Source organism: Leptopilina boulardi, unplaced genomic scaffold (genome assembly GCF_019393585.1).
Source record: "Leptopilina boulardi isolate dan_hultmark-lab unplaced genomic scaffold, ZJU_Lbou_2.1 LbouV2_266, whole genome shotgun sequence".
Classification (NCBI taxonomy): Eukaryota; Metazoa; Arthropoda; class Insecta; order Hymenoptera; family Figitidae; genus Leptopilina; species Leptopilina boulardi.
Window position 1 is genome coordinate 33,671 of NW_026137825.1, and position 15,906 is coordinate 49,576.

General features: G+C 20.4%; 3 protein-coding genes across 3 annotated transcripts; 2 read left to right on the top strand and 1 right to left on the bottom strand.

Annotated features, from left to right (window-relative positions):
- Positions 1 to 329: 329 nt before the first annotated feature.
- LOC127281209 (protein salvador homolog 1-like) lies at positions 330 to 5,884 on the top strand. The gene is made up of 7 exons (XM_051304811.1): positions 330 to 730; positions 1,429 to 1,505; positions 1,884 to 2,011; positions 2,444 to 2,677; positions 2,858 to 3,079; positions 3,336 to 3,641; positions 5,255 to 5,884. The coding sequence occupies exons 1-7, from the start codon at positions 640 to 642 to the stop codon at positions 5,355 to 5,357; spliced, it is 1,161 nt and encodes a 386-aa protein (XP_051160768.1). The 5' UTR covers positions 330 to 639; the 3' UTR covers positions 5,358 to 5,884.
- Positions 5,882 to 7,640, bottom strand: LOC127281210 (uncharacterized). Its single transcript, XM_051304812.1, has 3 exons — positions 7,486 to 7,640; positions 6,807 to 6,988; positions 5,882 to 6,059 (listed from the first exon to the last, which is right to left on the bottom strand). The coding sequence occupies exons 2-3, from the start codon at positions 6,985 to 6,987 to the stop codon at positions 5,908 to 5,910; spliced, it is 333 nt and encodes a 110-aa protein (XP_051160769.1). The 5' UTR covers position 6,988; positions 7,486 to 7,640; the 3' UTR covers positions 5,882 to 5,907.
- A 1,032-nt stretch (positions 7,641 to 8,672) lies between these two features.
- Positions 8,673 to 13,838, top strand: LOC127281211 (probable maleylacetoacetate isomerase 2). The gene is made up of 5 exons (XM_051304813.1): positions 8,673 to 8,882; positions 10,911 to 10,962; positions 12,116 to 12,264; positions 12,682 to 12,886; positions 13,034 to 13,838. Exons 1-5 carry the CDS (start codon positions 8,865 to 8,867, stop codon positions 13,261 to 13,263), a joined length of 654 nt encoding a protein of 217 aa, XP_051160770.1. The 5' UTR covers positions 8,673 to 8,864; the 3' UTR covers positions 13,264 to 13,838.
- The last annotated feature ends 2,068 nt before the right edge of the window (positions 13,839 to 15,906 follow it).

Below are 15,906 nucleotides of genomic sequence, written 5' to 3' on the forward strand. Positions count from 1 at the left end.
ATTAATAATAATAATAATGTATTTAAATAATAAATAATTTAAAGTGAATTTAAATAAATATTCAAATAGTGAAATCTTATTGGCTGCAGGTTCGCCAATTTATTTCGAACAAAAATGGCAGCTAAAAATTTCTATTTGAAAAATCAAATAAATTTTTAAAAATTCCTTTTTCTAGACACTTTTTATGATAATATTTATTTCAAATTTAACATTTAATTTATGTTTAGCAAAATCTGTAATAAATTTAAAATAGTGAAAAATTTTTATTTTGACAAATTGTTTACAAAGTTCGAGAAACTCCCGCCAGAGGGCAAACGAGTTTTTCCCAAGCAGATATAACCTCACACACTTGTCAAAGTGAAAAAGATCTATATAGTAAATAATAATAATTTATTTTTTTTTTTATTAGGCGCATTTTTTTTTTTAGAATATACAACAAAAACTTGAAATTAATTCACAACAATGCAGAGAAATTGCCAATTTTTGTTAGTATTTTCATACGACGAAAAATATAAAAGTGAACATTATTTTCAAAAATCGATAAAATTTTACAATAATTTTTTGTGATTATTTTTATGCAGAGTTGTTGTTTTTTTTTTTTTTTTTAATAAAAATTGATTGTTCTGGAATATAGAGAAAATGTTGTCACGTAAAAATAAAGATTTGAGAACAATTAAAGAAGGTGTTGTGGGTAAATATGTCAAGAAAGAAACTCCACCTGAAATGCCAAGTGAGTATATAATGGAAAATATGAATTTTTATCATTTCATTTTTATTATCAATTATGATTTGGATTGATTATGCAATATTTGTGTACTTTTCTCTTTAATTGTTTGATAATTTGTTTTCCTTCTATTTTGCGATTATTTAAGAAATTTGTGTTTTTTTTTGTCTTTGGTAAAATTATTGATTTTAAAAAAAAAATTCAATTTTATTAGGAATTTATTATTATTATTATTATTATTCATATTGACCAAAATTTTATTGATAATTTTATAATTTTAAATAGAATGAAATAGTAATTATTTCAATTTTTTTTTGTTAATTATTGAAAATTAATTTGTTTATGTTATTTTTCGGGAATATTTTATTTCTATTTTATTTTTATTATAATTTCTATTTTATTTATTTTTTTATTTGTATTTTATTCATTTTTTTGTTTGTATTTTATTTATATTTTTGTTTGTATTTTATTTATATTTTATTTATATTTTATTTATATTTTATTTATAGTTAATTTATAACTAGAGTTTTGTTTTATAAAAATTATTTTTCATATTTAGTCAATTTTATTTCAGCAATTATTTGTTGATAGAAAAAATTTAAAAAAAATAAAATGAAAATTGACGAGAAAAAAAAAAGAAATATTTTATTTGAAATTAAATTGAAGGGGGAAATTTAATTTTTTTTTCTTTTTACCTTTTGTAGTTATTAATGTTTGGACAACGGAACCAAATAGAAGAACGAGAAGGCAAAATAATCAGCGAACACTTTCAGCTTCAATGGTAAATAGAAATTAATAATTTAAAAGGGGAAAAAAAATATTTTTTTATGTTATTTTTATTTAGTTAGAAATTTTTTTAAAATATTTTTTTTATATTTAGATTTTTATTTATTGATATTGTAATAAGTTTCATATTTATTTCTATTTTTTATTATTTTTATTATTATTATTATTATTATTATTATAATTATTATTATTACCTATTATTATTATTATTATTATTATTATTATTATTATTATTATTATTATTATTATTAATATTTAAATGAAAAAAAAATTATTTTTTATGTTAGTTTTATTTTATTGGAAATTTTGTAAGAATTAATTTTCTTTTTTTTTTTACTATTTTATTATTATTATTATTAATTTTATTTTACAGACAATGTCACAGCAACCGAGTATGGTGCAAAAATTTGGCAATACAAAAACAACAATGAGCGCTGTGGGTTTAGGAAGTCATGAGGGAAAATATACTCCAAATAGTTCTGTTCCTGATTTAGCACAAAGGTCTAAAAAAAAAAATTATTTTTCTTCCAATTTTTCATAGTGAAAAATTATTTTTTTTTGTTTTCCAAATTTATTTTCCATTTAATTTTAAATTGTTTATAATATTTATCTTCTTTATTTAATTTTTTCTTTTGTTTTATTTATTTGCAAAAAAAAGAATGTTAATAATTTTATAATATTAATTATTTATTTATTATTTTGTCGAAATTCCAGATGCAGATAAAATTTTTATTTTCTTCATTGTGTATTTGTTATTAGTTTATTATTTTTATTTATTAATATTATTTATTTATTTTATCTCGCAGTCCATATGAATTATTGTTTTTTTTTCTCTAATTAAAAATCATGAGATTTAAATCAAAAATTTTTTTTTTTTGTAATTTTTCTTGTAATTAATTTATTATATTCTCTTTTTTTCTTTTTGATTGATAGATTCGCGAGTCTCTCAGTTCATTCAGGATCGAGTGATGGAATGTCACTAAGAGCTGCGACACCTTTATATAATCCTGGATTATCGCCGGCAATTTCTCACACCTATGTCAATCAATACGCCGGTTCCGAGTACCATTTGGACCGTATTCAAACGCCCCAATTGCCTCATCTTCCTGTTGAAATTGACGCAGGTTACGAAGATTTTAATCAATTGCCCTATCGTCACAATACTGGGTTTGTATTTTTTTCTTCTTTTATTACAATCATATTTTCCTATAAATTATTTATTCATTCACTATTATTATTATTATTTTTTATTTAAATAATAAATAATAAATAATTTATTTTATTTTTTATAGTGTCTTAATAAAAGGCGAATAATATTAATTAATTTAAATAATTTTTTACCTACAGCTATAGTAGAGCACACTCGGAGAGATCGAGTTCAAGAAATGAACAAACGGAAGAACTTCCATTGCCACCGGGATGGTCAGTGGATTTTACTCTTCGCGGTAGAAAATATTATATTGATCACAATACAAAAACAACACATTGGTCTCATCCTTTGGAGAAAGAAGGATTACCAACTGGTTGGGAGAGAATTGAATCGCCTGAATATGGAGTTTATTACGTAAAGTGAGTATTTAAAAATTATTCTTAATTTTTACAAAAAATAATTAAATTAAATGAATTTCGTAAATTAACTAGAAAATAAATTTAATATTAAATAAATTAATTAAATGAAAAAAATTATTTTTTCTAAAAATTTATGTAAAAATTTTTCTTGAGAGGAAAATTATATTTATTTTTGTTAATTATATAAATTATTTTTTTTTTTTTAAATATTTCTTGTAAGGAAAAAATAATAAAATTTTTTTATTTTCTCAAATAGTCATATCACGAGGCAAGCTCAATATGAACATCCATGTTATCCATTGGATATGCAAGCAATTCGTGTTGTTTCACCACCGCGACACACACATTTTCATTCGCATAGTGTTTTAGTACCAGCAAATCCTTATTTACATGAAGAAATTCCCACATGGCTACGTGTTTATAGTCGCGCTTCAATTGCACTCGATAGAAAACTTCGTTGGGAATTATTTCGTTTACCTGAACTCGATTGTTTCAATGCAATGCTCACACGACTCTATAAAGAGGAACTCGAGGAAGTTGTCATGCGATACGAGGAATACAGGTATATTTTATATTCAAAATAATAAAAAAAAAATTATTATTTATAATATAATTACTAGCAATATTAAATGCGCGAAAGCCCGCCAAATTGAGTATTTAATTGTTTGTTATAAAGAAATTAAAGATTAATATTATCAATAATAATTTAAATTTATTAGAATATTATTTCATATATTAAATGATAATAATGAAAATTATTATTATATGTTATTAAATTATATATAAAATTGAATTATTTTTCAAATTTTCAATTTAAAATTCAATTATTTACCAAGTTTTCAATTTAAAATTAAATAAAATTCAAATATTACCCGAAATTTTAATCCAAAATCAACTTAAATTAAATTATTATCCAAAATTTCAATTAAAATTTCATTATTTTCCAAAATTTCGAGTCAAAATTAATTATTATCAAAATTTTCAATCAGCAATCAACTAAAATTAATTTTTTTAAAATTTTCAATCAACTAAGATTAAATTATTTTCAAAATTTTCAATTTAAAATTCAATTATTTACCAAGTTTTCAATTTAAAATGAAATAAAATTCAATTATTTTTTAAAATTTTTATTCATAATTAATTATCGAAATTTTCAATTAAAAATGAACTTAAATTAAATTATTATCGAAAATTTCAATTAAAATTCAATTATTACCCGAAATTTTAATCCAAAATCAACTTAAATTAAATTATTATCCAAAATTTCAATTAAAATTTCATTATTTTCCAAAATTTCGAGTCAAAATTAATTATTATCAAAATTTTCAATCAGCAATCAACTAAAATTAATTTTTTTAAAATTTTCAATCAACAATCAACTAAAATTAAATTATTTTCAAAATTTTCAATTTAAAATTCAATTATTTACCAAGTTTTCAATTTAAAATAAAATAAAATTCAATTATTTTTTAAAATTTCTATTTAAAATTAATTATCGAAATTTTCAATTAAAAATGAACTTAAATTAAATTGTTATCCAAAATTTCAATTAAAATTTTATTATTTTCCAAAATTTCGAGTCAAAATTAATTATTATCAAAATTTTCAATCAGCAATCAACTAAAATTAATTACTTTTCAAATTTTCAATCAACAATCAACTAAAATTAAATTATTTTCAAATTTTCAATTTAAAATTCAATTATTTACCAAGTTTTCAATTTAAAATAAAATAAAATTCAATTATTTTTTAAAATTTCGATTCAAAATTAATTATCGAAACAATGCCAAAAAAACATTGAAAAATTTTAACCAACACAAAATAATGTCAAACAATACATTTAAAAAAAACAAAAGACCTATAACAAATACTAACTTCAGGTATGGACAGAATGAACGAAAGATATTCACGATTATTATATGTAATTATAATTATTATTTACAAAAAACAAAAAAATTATTTATAATTTTGAAAAATTGGAAATAAATTATTTTTTATCATTAGTAAAAATAAATTTCTAATTGTATTTATAATTAAATTTTTTATTTACTAATTAATTAATAGTGTAAATTAATCCTTTTTTTTCTTCTTTATAATTAAATACGCAGTCAATTGAAAGTGTAATAAATAAATTTGCAACTGATAATAATTTTTGCCTTTTTCTTTTCTTTTTAGATCTGCACTTTTGTGTGAAATGGAAGAGAGATTAAAAGAATTGCATCCTGAATCAAATGATGCGAACGCCGGGGCAATTGCTTTACGTCGATCTCTACCTTGATTTCTGGTAAAAAAAAAAAAAAATTCAAAATCATCGACTGACAAAAGTGCCTCTCTTAAAAAGCGAAAAGAAAATATAAATTAACTAAATTAATTAAAATTGCAGTAAAAAATTAATTTTAATTAAAATTACTTGCAATATAAATTTTAATTAATTTACAATGTAAAATAATTGAATGTTAATTATTGTTAACTTAATAATTGGATTAAAAAATAGTTTTTGATATTTATATATAGAAATATTTCGTTAAATATTCACTAGGTTTTTTTTTTAGACAGGGAAAGAAAAAATAATTTTAAGAAACAAAGTTATTTGACAAATATTTTTCTAAATTGACAAATTTTTTTTTTTTAGTGTGCATGTGTGAGCGATTTTTTTATGATCAATGAACACAAGAAACTCAGTGTGTAAAAAAGGGATTTTTTTTTTGTTTTTGTAAAATAGTTTATTAATTAATTTCTATTAGCTATTAATAATAATTATGTACAAGAATTGTAAGGAACGATTAAAAAAGAAAAAGAAAATTATTTTTCTCTTTTTTAATTTAAAATTAATCAATCATAACCTCTATATCGCCAGTACCTTCTTTACTTTTTAAATATTCTTCTGTTCTATCAACTTGATATTCTGAGATTTTTTTTAATCCTGATAATTGAATAACTTCCGCTTTTGAGATATTCATTATTTCAAGATATCTTTGTGCTGAAAGGACATGAAACAATTTTTTTATAATATTAATTTAATTTATATTTATAATAGAATTTTTTATAAAAATTCTTTTAATTAGAATTTTTATTTTAAATTATTTTATTGGAAATAATTATTTTTTAGCAGAATTTTACAAATTTTCGAATTAAAATGTAATAGATTTTCTATATATATACGAATTTTTACAAAAAAAAAAAGAATTTTAACTACCGAATTTTTGTTTGGCCGTATTTTTATTTGTACAAATTTTTTCAATGTCGAATTTTCATTTGTCCGAAATTACAAAATAGGAACAAAAAAATCGACAGAAAGATTTCGAAGCAATTTTGTCTGTTGATTTTTTGTTCGGCCATTTATAATTTCGGACAAATGAAAATTTGAAATTCAGAGAAATTGGAATTTCTGTCATATAAAAATTCGAATCACGTAAAATTCTATTAAATTAAAATTCGTCTAAATTAAAATTCTTTTAAATAAAAAGTAATAAAAAAAATAAATAACTAAAAAATAAATCAAAAATAAAAATTCTGGCAAAAATTTGTTAGTTAAAAAATTTCGTATAAAAAAGAAAATTGTGTTAAAATTTTTCATTCGAAAATTGAAAATTCCTCAAAAAAAAAATTAATTTCTAATAAAATAATAGAATATTTGCAAGAAAAAAAAATAGAAAATTTTCTGCCCAAAATTGAGCGAATATTTTTTTTAAATAAAAACAAAAAAAAAAAAATAGTATTTGTTTACTTTTTCCAGGACCCTCTGGTATATGTGATTTAAATGTCATGTAGATTAAAACAGCTACAAAATTCCATCCCAAAAATGCATAAATAAAAGATAATCGTCGAGACATTTTTGCTGCATATGGACGTTGAAGTGGAGTCATATTTTTTTTAAGTTTACGTTTCAACCAATTCATACCTAACATTCTGTGAATGAGAAAAAAAACTCTAATTTACTAATGTTTTTTTTCCTCTAACTTTTTTTTTTTATATTATTACCGAAAAGAAAAAAATTTGTATTTATTTTTCAAAATTTTTCATTCCATTTTTAATTTCTTCTATATTTAAATTTTAAGGTTAATGATCTTTTTTTTTACAAATTTTTTTTATTAAAATTCTTATTATATAGTGCAAAAATATAATTTTATAATTAATTAAAAGTATATTATTATTATTAATAAACTTCAAATATGTATTGATTTTTGTCCAAAAAAAATGCAACGTTAACAAATTCAAAACCTAACCTAAAATTCTATTTTTCGAAATTCGTGGTATTTTGAATAGTTTCGTGAAAAAAAAACATTTGCAATTAATTATTTTAGATGAATAAAAAGAAATAAGTAAATTTACATGGGATTAAAATATAAACATAACCTCAAAAGAATATATATCGTTATTGTAATAATTTGTTAATAAATATTTACCTGACAGTCTTGTTTCGTTAAACCGTTTATATTAAAACAAATCACAATCTTTTATCTCGGTAATTATTTTCCTAATAATTAAAAATAAATTATAATTATATATGCTTTTTATTTCGAAAGCAGGCTAACAGCAGACGACTTTTTTTTATTAAGAAGCTTATAAACAAAGACAAACTCTCTTTCTCATTGGTCAAAATATCCATATCAGGACTGTATGAAGATTTACCCTGAGATTAATTCAAAGCAATTCATTAATTTAAATTCACTTAAACAATAATTGTTTAATTTATTCTATTTTTCAAATAAAGAAATAGAAATTTTATATTAATTTATTATTTTAATTTTTTTTTAAATTTATTATTTTATTTCAAGTAATAAGATTTTTTACATTGCAATCTTAAAATTTTAAATTTCGCGCTTTTTTCTAAAATTGAATAATAATAATAGTAAATAAATGGAATAATAATAATAATAATTTTATATTAATTCTACCAAATATTAAAAAAAAAAATTTAACATTAAATATCTAAGATTTCATTAAATATTAATTTTTCTATTTGCGAATGGTGAAAAATTTTCAACAGTACGCCCCTGTTTTTCTGTGGAAAAAAAAGTGCTGGCTCGTGATTGGTCGCTTGTAACTAAAACGATGTTGCCAACCTAATAAAACTATATATTCGCGAAAAATTAACAATAATTGTAGAAAGAAAATAATTAATAATAATTAATATCTCTCTCTCTCTCTTTATTTCTCCCATATTATTAAAATTCTTACTAATTCACCGTTTTAATTTTCAAATCAAATAATATGTAAAATCTTAATTTTCATATTAATATTATATCAGAATCCATAATATTTTTATATTGAATTTTTTCCCCAATCAATTATAATTAATTTTATTCAATATTTATAGAAAAAAAAAACGTAGAGATTATTATAAAATCATTTTCAATTAAAAAAAAAAAAAGTGTGTAAACTATTTTTTTTTCGCAAAAAAACCATTATTGACATCAGTTTAATTTGATATGAAAAGAAATATGGGGTAAAAAAATTTGCAAATTTGCAAAATATATATTATATCAGGGAATTTTATTGAGTTGAGGTTGGCAGGGCCGTACACACTATTCATCTCCCATGAGGGGGTGGAATTGAGAAAAGAGCTGTTTGTGTGTGTGGGTACAACGAAAGGAGGGGATCCGGCAATCGAATAAAAGGGGGAAGGGAGGTGCGATTTCGCGCGTTGACCGGATTCTCAAATTATTGTCGCGACAATTTTCTCGTCTCCGTTTCATTTTTTTATAAAATTGTGAGAAAATTTTGTTGAGCTATAGTGAAAAGTTTTCCGTCCGACAATTGGTTTAAATAAATAAAAAATAAAATGTCCGTCATGGGAAAGGTAAGCCTAAATTTTTTTTTTATCACAAATATATATATATATATATATAATATACATTCCGCAATATAAGACATTTTCACCAGTCGCGGTCAATTTCTATTTTATCCAAACAATCCCCTCGTTGATTTTATGTAATATTTTTCTATATAAATGAATCTTGAAAAAAGTATATATTTTGATAATTTTGTTATATTTTATATTTTAATTCAAATATTGGATATAAAATTGGAATCTAAAAAAAATTCCGGTTTTCTCGGCGCCGACACACACATATATATGTAATACATACATAAACCTGTTTTTTTTCGCGAGAGACATAAACTCATTATAATATGAAATTGTATAGAGTTTTTAGGGTTTCTATAATCTTTTAATTTATTGACATATTTTTATTTTTTCTCCACTCTGGGAAAATTTGTATAATTTTTTATATTAAAATGTATTGTTTTTTCGAATATATACGAAATAAGTTTTTCATGGGGTGGAACATAACCTTTAAAATTAAACAATCGCCGATTTTTTTTTAACAGGTGGGGTGGGTTTTCTTATTTTTCAGCGGTAAACAGCAATTAAAATAAGAGTTCCCTTATTATTTCCCCCCCCCCACCCCATAGTAATAATCAATAATTAATTAAAATGATAAAAATATTCTTTCGTAATTATAATTGGAAAACATTTTTATTTCGAAATTTTTATCAAAGTCGCCATAAATATAAATAATGAGAATTGTTTTTTTATATTCTTCATTTTTAGTAGTTACGTAGAAAACAAGTAGGGGGTCCTTTATGTTTATTTCATAAACATTATGCTTCCTCATTGTGTGAAGCAAAAAATTCGCTTCCTCGTGAAGGAATCAATGAATTTGTCCAATTCAATTGATTGATTTAAAAACTTTCGAATTAAAAATGTTTTAAATTAATTAAATTTTTTGAAAAATAAAGAAAATTTTAATTAATTTTGAGTGTAACATAAACTTTATATATACGAATCGATTCGTTTTAATGCAAGGAATACAATTATTTTATTCATCAACTTGAATTAAAAAAAAACACAAAATTTTTTAGCTAAAATATGAATTTTCGATTTTTCAATTTTTATTAATTCTCAAATTTTAAATCAAATCTATACTTTATATATACTAACCAATTCGTTTCAATGCAGGGAATAAAATTATTTCATATATAAACATGAATTTAAATAAACACATCATTTTTTAGCTAAAATGAGAATTTTTGATTTTTTAACTTTCTTTAATTCTTTAAATTTCAATCAAATCTATACTTTATATATATCAATCGATTCATCTTGACATAAAGAAGACGATTATATTATATATTACCTTAAATTTTTCGATTTAAAAATTTTTTCAATTAAAAAAAATTTTTTAGAAAAAAGACGATAAAATTTTTTTTTTTGGGTATTTTTAAAAATCCTCTCGTCATTTTTGAGAGATTAATGTGTTAAATAAGCCTACCAAATTTTATCCAAATCCATTAAAACCTGTTAAAGATATCGTGTTCACAAAAACGATCCACACACACATACACACACACACACACACACACACATACACACACACATACATACATCCGGACAATTGATCAGGATCTCATATAACATGTTTCTATATAGAGGAAAATTTGTTTTCACCATTTTTAAAAAGTTTATAAACGAAAGGACTACATAGCTTCCTCCACGAGGAAGCAAAAGGAGTAAATTTATTTTTTTTTAAATTTCGTTTTCTACCGGAAGTATTCTATTTATTTCTTTTTATAAAATTGGATAAAAATTTGTTTTTTAAAAAATTAAAAATATTTTTTTCAAATCTAGAAAAAACAAGAAAGTGTATTTTTTATTGAAATTCAAGGTTTTCCTTGTTTCTTCATTGATATATTAACATAAACCTGTTTATTTATATTTAGAAAACTGTTGTTTTTTTTTTTTTTTTTTTTTTTGATTAACTAATCCCGTATATTTTATTATAAAATTTGAAATAAAAATTAAACAATTACTATATTTATGTATCAGCCGGTTCTTTACTCCTATTGGCGTAGTTCCTGTTCGTGGAGGGTGCGAATTGGTAATTATCTTCAATTAAAAATCAATAAATACTCTCGTTATTTATTTTTTTTTTATTATTATACGATAAATTCAATTTTTTCAAATTGTAATTTTTATTTTACAATAATTATCAAATTTGGATTTTTGCAATTTCGATTTTTAATTAATATAAGTTTTTTTGTTAATTTTTTAATTTATTCAGTAACTTAATTAATTCATTTAATAATTTATTTATTAATTTATTTGATTATCAATTTATTTAATAATTTATTACTTTTGTTTTGTTAATTGATTCATTAATTAGGTATTTCTTTCATAAATTGTTTAATTAATTTATTTATCAATTTATTTGGTTATTATTAATTTATTTATTAATTTATTTGGTTATCAATTTATTTAATAATTTATTAATTTTGTTTTATTAATTGATTAATTAATTATTTGATTCATAAATTGTTTAATTAGTTTATTTGGTTTTTAATTTAATTATTAATTTATTTGGTTATTAATTTATTTATTAATTTCTTTGTTTATCAATTTATTTAATAATTTATTAATTTATTTGGTTATTAATTTCTTTATTTGGTTATCAATTTATTTAATAATTTATTAATTTTGTTTTGTTAATTGATTAATTAATTATTTGTTTCATAAATCGTTTAATTAATTTATTGGTTGATTAATGGTTTAATTAATTTATTTATTAATTTATTTGGTTATCAATTTATTTAATAAGTTATTAATTTTGTTTTGTTAATTGATTAATTGATTATTTGATTCATAAATTGTTTAATTAATTTATTTGGTTTTTAATTTAATTATTAATTTATTTGGTTATTAATTTATTTATTAATTTATTTGGTTATCAATTTATTTAATAATTTATTAATTTCGTTTTTGTTTTATTAATTGATTAATTAATTATTGGTTTGATTAATTGTTTAATTAATTTGTTTTTTAAATAACAAATTGAATATTTTTTTAATATTTCCGAATTTATTAAATAAAAAAGATTAAAAATTTATAAAAATTGAAAATTAAATACATATTTATATATAAATTAAAAAATTAAAAATTGAATTAAAAAAAAAATATTTAATTTTGTTTCTTTCTTTTTCAATAATCAAAACAAATTTTTTTTTTGAGAAATTAATTAATTTTTTTTTCCGCAGCTTTGAATTTAAAGGAAATACCGTACGATATAAAACCGATAAGTTTAGTGAAAAGTGGTGGTGAACAACATAGCAACGAATTTCGAGAAATAAATCCTATGGAACAGGTGCCTGCCCTTCACATCGACAATCATACATTAATTGAATCTGTAAGTTTGTCACAATTTTTTTTTTTTTTTTAATTTAGGTATTTAATTTTTTAAAAACTTATTTTTAAAAAAAGAATTTATTTATTTTTTTTTGTAAATTTACATTTATTGTTTTCCTTTTGTTTCTTTATTTTTGAATAAAAAAAAAAACAAAATTTAATTTTACATTTGCTTATTTATTAAATTAAATTTACTTTTTTCCTAATCCAAAACGAAAAAACAAAATTTAATTTTACATTTGCTTATTTATTAAATTAAATTTACTTTTTTCGTTTTAGATTAGTAAAAAAAGAAATTTACTTTTCGTTTTTGAATAAAAAAACAAAATTAATTTTAAATTTGCTTTTTTTTTTTATTGAAAATAAATTTATTTATTATATTCTCGTTTTTTCATTATTTTTTTTTGTTTCTTTTTAGCTGAATATTTTGCAATATTTGGAAGAAACAAGACCTCATCGTCCATTGATGCCAGCGGATCCAGTTAAAAGAGCGCGAGTTAGAGAAATTTGCGAAGTAATTGCAAGTGGAATTCAACCACTTCAAAATTTAGTTGTTCTTATTTACGTTGGAGAGGAACGTAAAAAAGAATGGGCACAACATTGGATCACTAGAGGATTTACAGGTTTCTTTTTTTTTCTCTATTCTCTATTTTTGAATGTCTAAAATTTTTCCCTTTCTAAAAAAATTAAATAATTAAATTTTATAAAATGATTTAATTAAATTTGAAAAAAAAAATAATTTATTTTTTCTTCTTTTTCCCTTTTTTTAGCTGTGGAAAAATTATTGTCATCAAGCGCAGGGAAATATTGTGTTGGCGATGAAATAACATTAGCCGATTGTTGTTTGGTGCCACAAATATTTAACGCAAGAAGGTTTCACGTTGATTTAAGACCATTTCCAACAATTTTACGCGTCGATCGCCATTTGGAAAATCATCCAGCATTCACTGCTGCACATCCCAATAATCAGCCCGATTGTCCACCTGAGGCAACCAAGTAGCAAGCAAGGCAGACCACTCTCTTTCTCTTCTAAAAGAAATTTTTTTTCCTTTTTCTTTTTCTCCTCCAAAAGGAAAAAAAGAAGAGAAAAAATTTTTTTAGAAACTCACAGAAAGAGAGTGGTCATATATTTTTTTCATTTTCCGCGGCTCTTTTTTTTTGGGATAAAAGGTATAAACAATTTTCTTTTATTTTTATTGAAAATTAAATTTATAATAATTCTAATAATTACTGCAAAATTAATTTTAATTCTAAATAATTATTACGAAATTAATTGAAATTCTAATAAATTATTAGAAAATTAATTATAATTCTGAATAATTATTAGAAAATTAATTCTATCAAAATAAATAATTTAAAAAGACTTTTCGATTGAAATAGATTTTAAAATAGACTTTTTAAATTATTTACTATTAAAATTTGAACGGTCACTAAATTCAAGAATAATAGATTATAATAATTATTACAAAACAATAATTTTTTTTTTAATTTTTACTATTAAATTTTTTTGTTCTATTTAGAAACATTTTATTTACATTTACTATTTGTAATTATTGTCAATTAAATTTTATTTGTCCCAAAAAAAGTCGCGAAAAAAACTTCGAAACAAATAAAAATTTTTCTACCCCCTTTTTTTAAACAGGTTTTTTGATAATAAAAACAGATTTCAATATTTGTTTCGAAGTTTCTCTAGATTATAAAAAAAAAAAAAAAAAAACGTTGGCCTATTTTATTTTTCTATTTTTAAATCAGTAAATTTATTTACTTTTTTTATTCTTTTAGAAACAAATTTAGAGAATTATTTAGTGTGATTTTTTTAATTACAGAATATTTTATGTTAATTTAAATTTTTTTTTTTTTATTTTAACTTATTAGAAAAAAGAAACAATTGAGAAAAAATTCGGAAATTTGTTTCTTTTCATTGGAAAAATTTAATTTTAAAATAATTTAAATTTTTTTTTGCCAGAAATGCAAAGTTTACTAATTTTTTTCGTTTTTTTTTAAATTCGATTGGATTTTTTTTCCTTCTGGCAAAACGGTGCTTTTTTTCTATTTAAAAAAAAAACACCGAATTTTTTCATTAAAAAAAAAAAATAATAATAATAAAAGCGTGCATTTTTATAATATACACAATTTATTTTTAGAAAATCGACATTTATATATAAAAAAAAAACGATTTTTAAAGAAAAAAACTTTGCGATAAAATGTGGTTTTCGAAAGGAAAAATCACTTTGAAAAAAAAAACAAAATAACCTAATAGATGAAACGATATAGAATTTGTAATAAGATAAATTATGCTTGAAAGGAAAAAAGCAAAAAAAGAAAAAAAAAGAAATTCTCATTACGAGAAAAAGTCTTTTTTGCAAAGTTCTTCCAATTTTTGTTTGTTATTTTTTTACAAAGCACAAAAAAAAACTTTTTTATATACATTATTAGTAAATAATAGTAAATAAAAATCAAAAGTGAGGTTCTAAAATTGCCTAATCGCTGTTTTAGTCAATCACACGGTGGCAATATTAATTAATTAATTATGTAATTAATAGTGTGATTTATTTATTACGCTCAATATTTATATTTTAGCGTAAAAGAAAAAGAAATAAATCTCGTAAATTAATTGACCTCAATTAACTTAATAATAATAATAATAATAATATTAATAATTAATTTATAATTATAGAAAAAAAATATTTAATATTTTTATTCCAGATTCGAATTTTCGATTTTTTTTCGAAAATTTGTGATTTATTTTTTAATAAATACAAAATAATTGTTTTCTTCTATTTTTTTTAAGAATTTTTTTTATTCCAGATTCGAATTTTCGATTTTGTTTTCGAAAATTTGTGATTTATTTTTTAATAAATACAAAATAATTGTTTTCTTCTATTTTTTTTAAAGAATTTTTTTATTCCAGATTCGAATTTTCGATTTTTTTTTCGAAAATTTGTGATTTATTTTTTAATAAATACAAAATAATTGTTTTCTTCTATTTTTTTAAGAATTTTTTTATTCGAGATTTGAATTTTCGATTTTTTTCCGAAAATTCCCGATTTATTTTTTATAACTAAAAAAATATTGGTTTTTATTTTTCTATTTTTTTTTAACTAGTTGTAGTTCCAAAGGCAATATTTATAATAAAATTTACATAAGCAAATATTCTTGTTTGCTAATTTCAATTTTTTTGTGATATTATTTTAATCATGTTTCAATAAAAACAAAAAAAAAAGTAAGTACAATTTTAGAACCTTTGAGAAAAAAAAAAAAAAAAAAAAAAAAGAAAGATATAATTAAAAGTCGAGTATATAGTGATAATAACTGGAAATGTAAAAAGTGTTAGATGTTTACACCGAAGAAACAAAAAAACAAAAAACAAAAAAAAATGTGAAAAATGTGTTGTCTTTAAATAAGCTGCTTATTGTCCTGAAATAATAATTGTCGATAAAAAAAAAAAAAAATAATCCGAGGGTGATTTTAAACATTACATTTCTTTTTTTTTCTGAAATCGTCTTTTAATTGAAAATTATTTCAATTTTTAATTATCGGATTATTTTGTTGGAAATTATTTTTTTTTTCTATTTTGTTATAGAAATTATTTTTATCTGCAAAAAAAAAAAGATTGAAATTTCTATTTTAAATTAATTTTATA

Excerpts from the sequence above, each read along its gene's own strand:
- LOC127281211 (XM_051304813.1), top strand. Across the intron at positions 12,265-12,681 it reads ATCATACATTAATTGAATCT|CTGAATATTTTGCAATATTT; the intron begins GTAAGTTTGTCA and ends GTTTCTTTTTAG. Across the intron at positions 12,887-13,033 it reads GATCACTAGAGGATTTACAG|CTGTGGAAAAATTATTGTCA; the intron begins GTTTCTTTTTTT and ends CCCTTTTTTTAG.
- LOC127281210 (XM_051304812.1), bottom strand. The coding sequence starts at position 6,987 with ATGTTAGGTATGAATTGGTTGAAACGTAAACTTAAAAAAAATATGACT. Across the intron at positions 6,060-6,806 it reads ACCAGAGGGTCCTGGAAAAA|CACAAAGATATCTTGAAATA; the intron begins GTAAACAAATAC and ends ATGTCCTTTCAG.
- LOC127281209 (XM_051304811.1), top strand. The coding sequence starts at position 640 with ATGTTGTCACGTAAAAATAAAGATTTGAGAACAATTAAAGAAGGTGTT. Across the intron at positions 731-1,428 it reads AACTCCACCTGAAATGCCAA|TTATTAATGTTTGGACAACG; the intron begins GTGAGTATATAA and ends TACCTTTTGTAG. Across the intron at positions 2,678-2,857 it reads CCCTATCGTCACAATACTGG|CTATAGTAGAGCACACTCGG; the intron begins GTTTGTATTTTT and ends TTTTACCTACAG.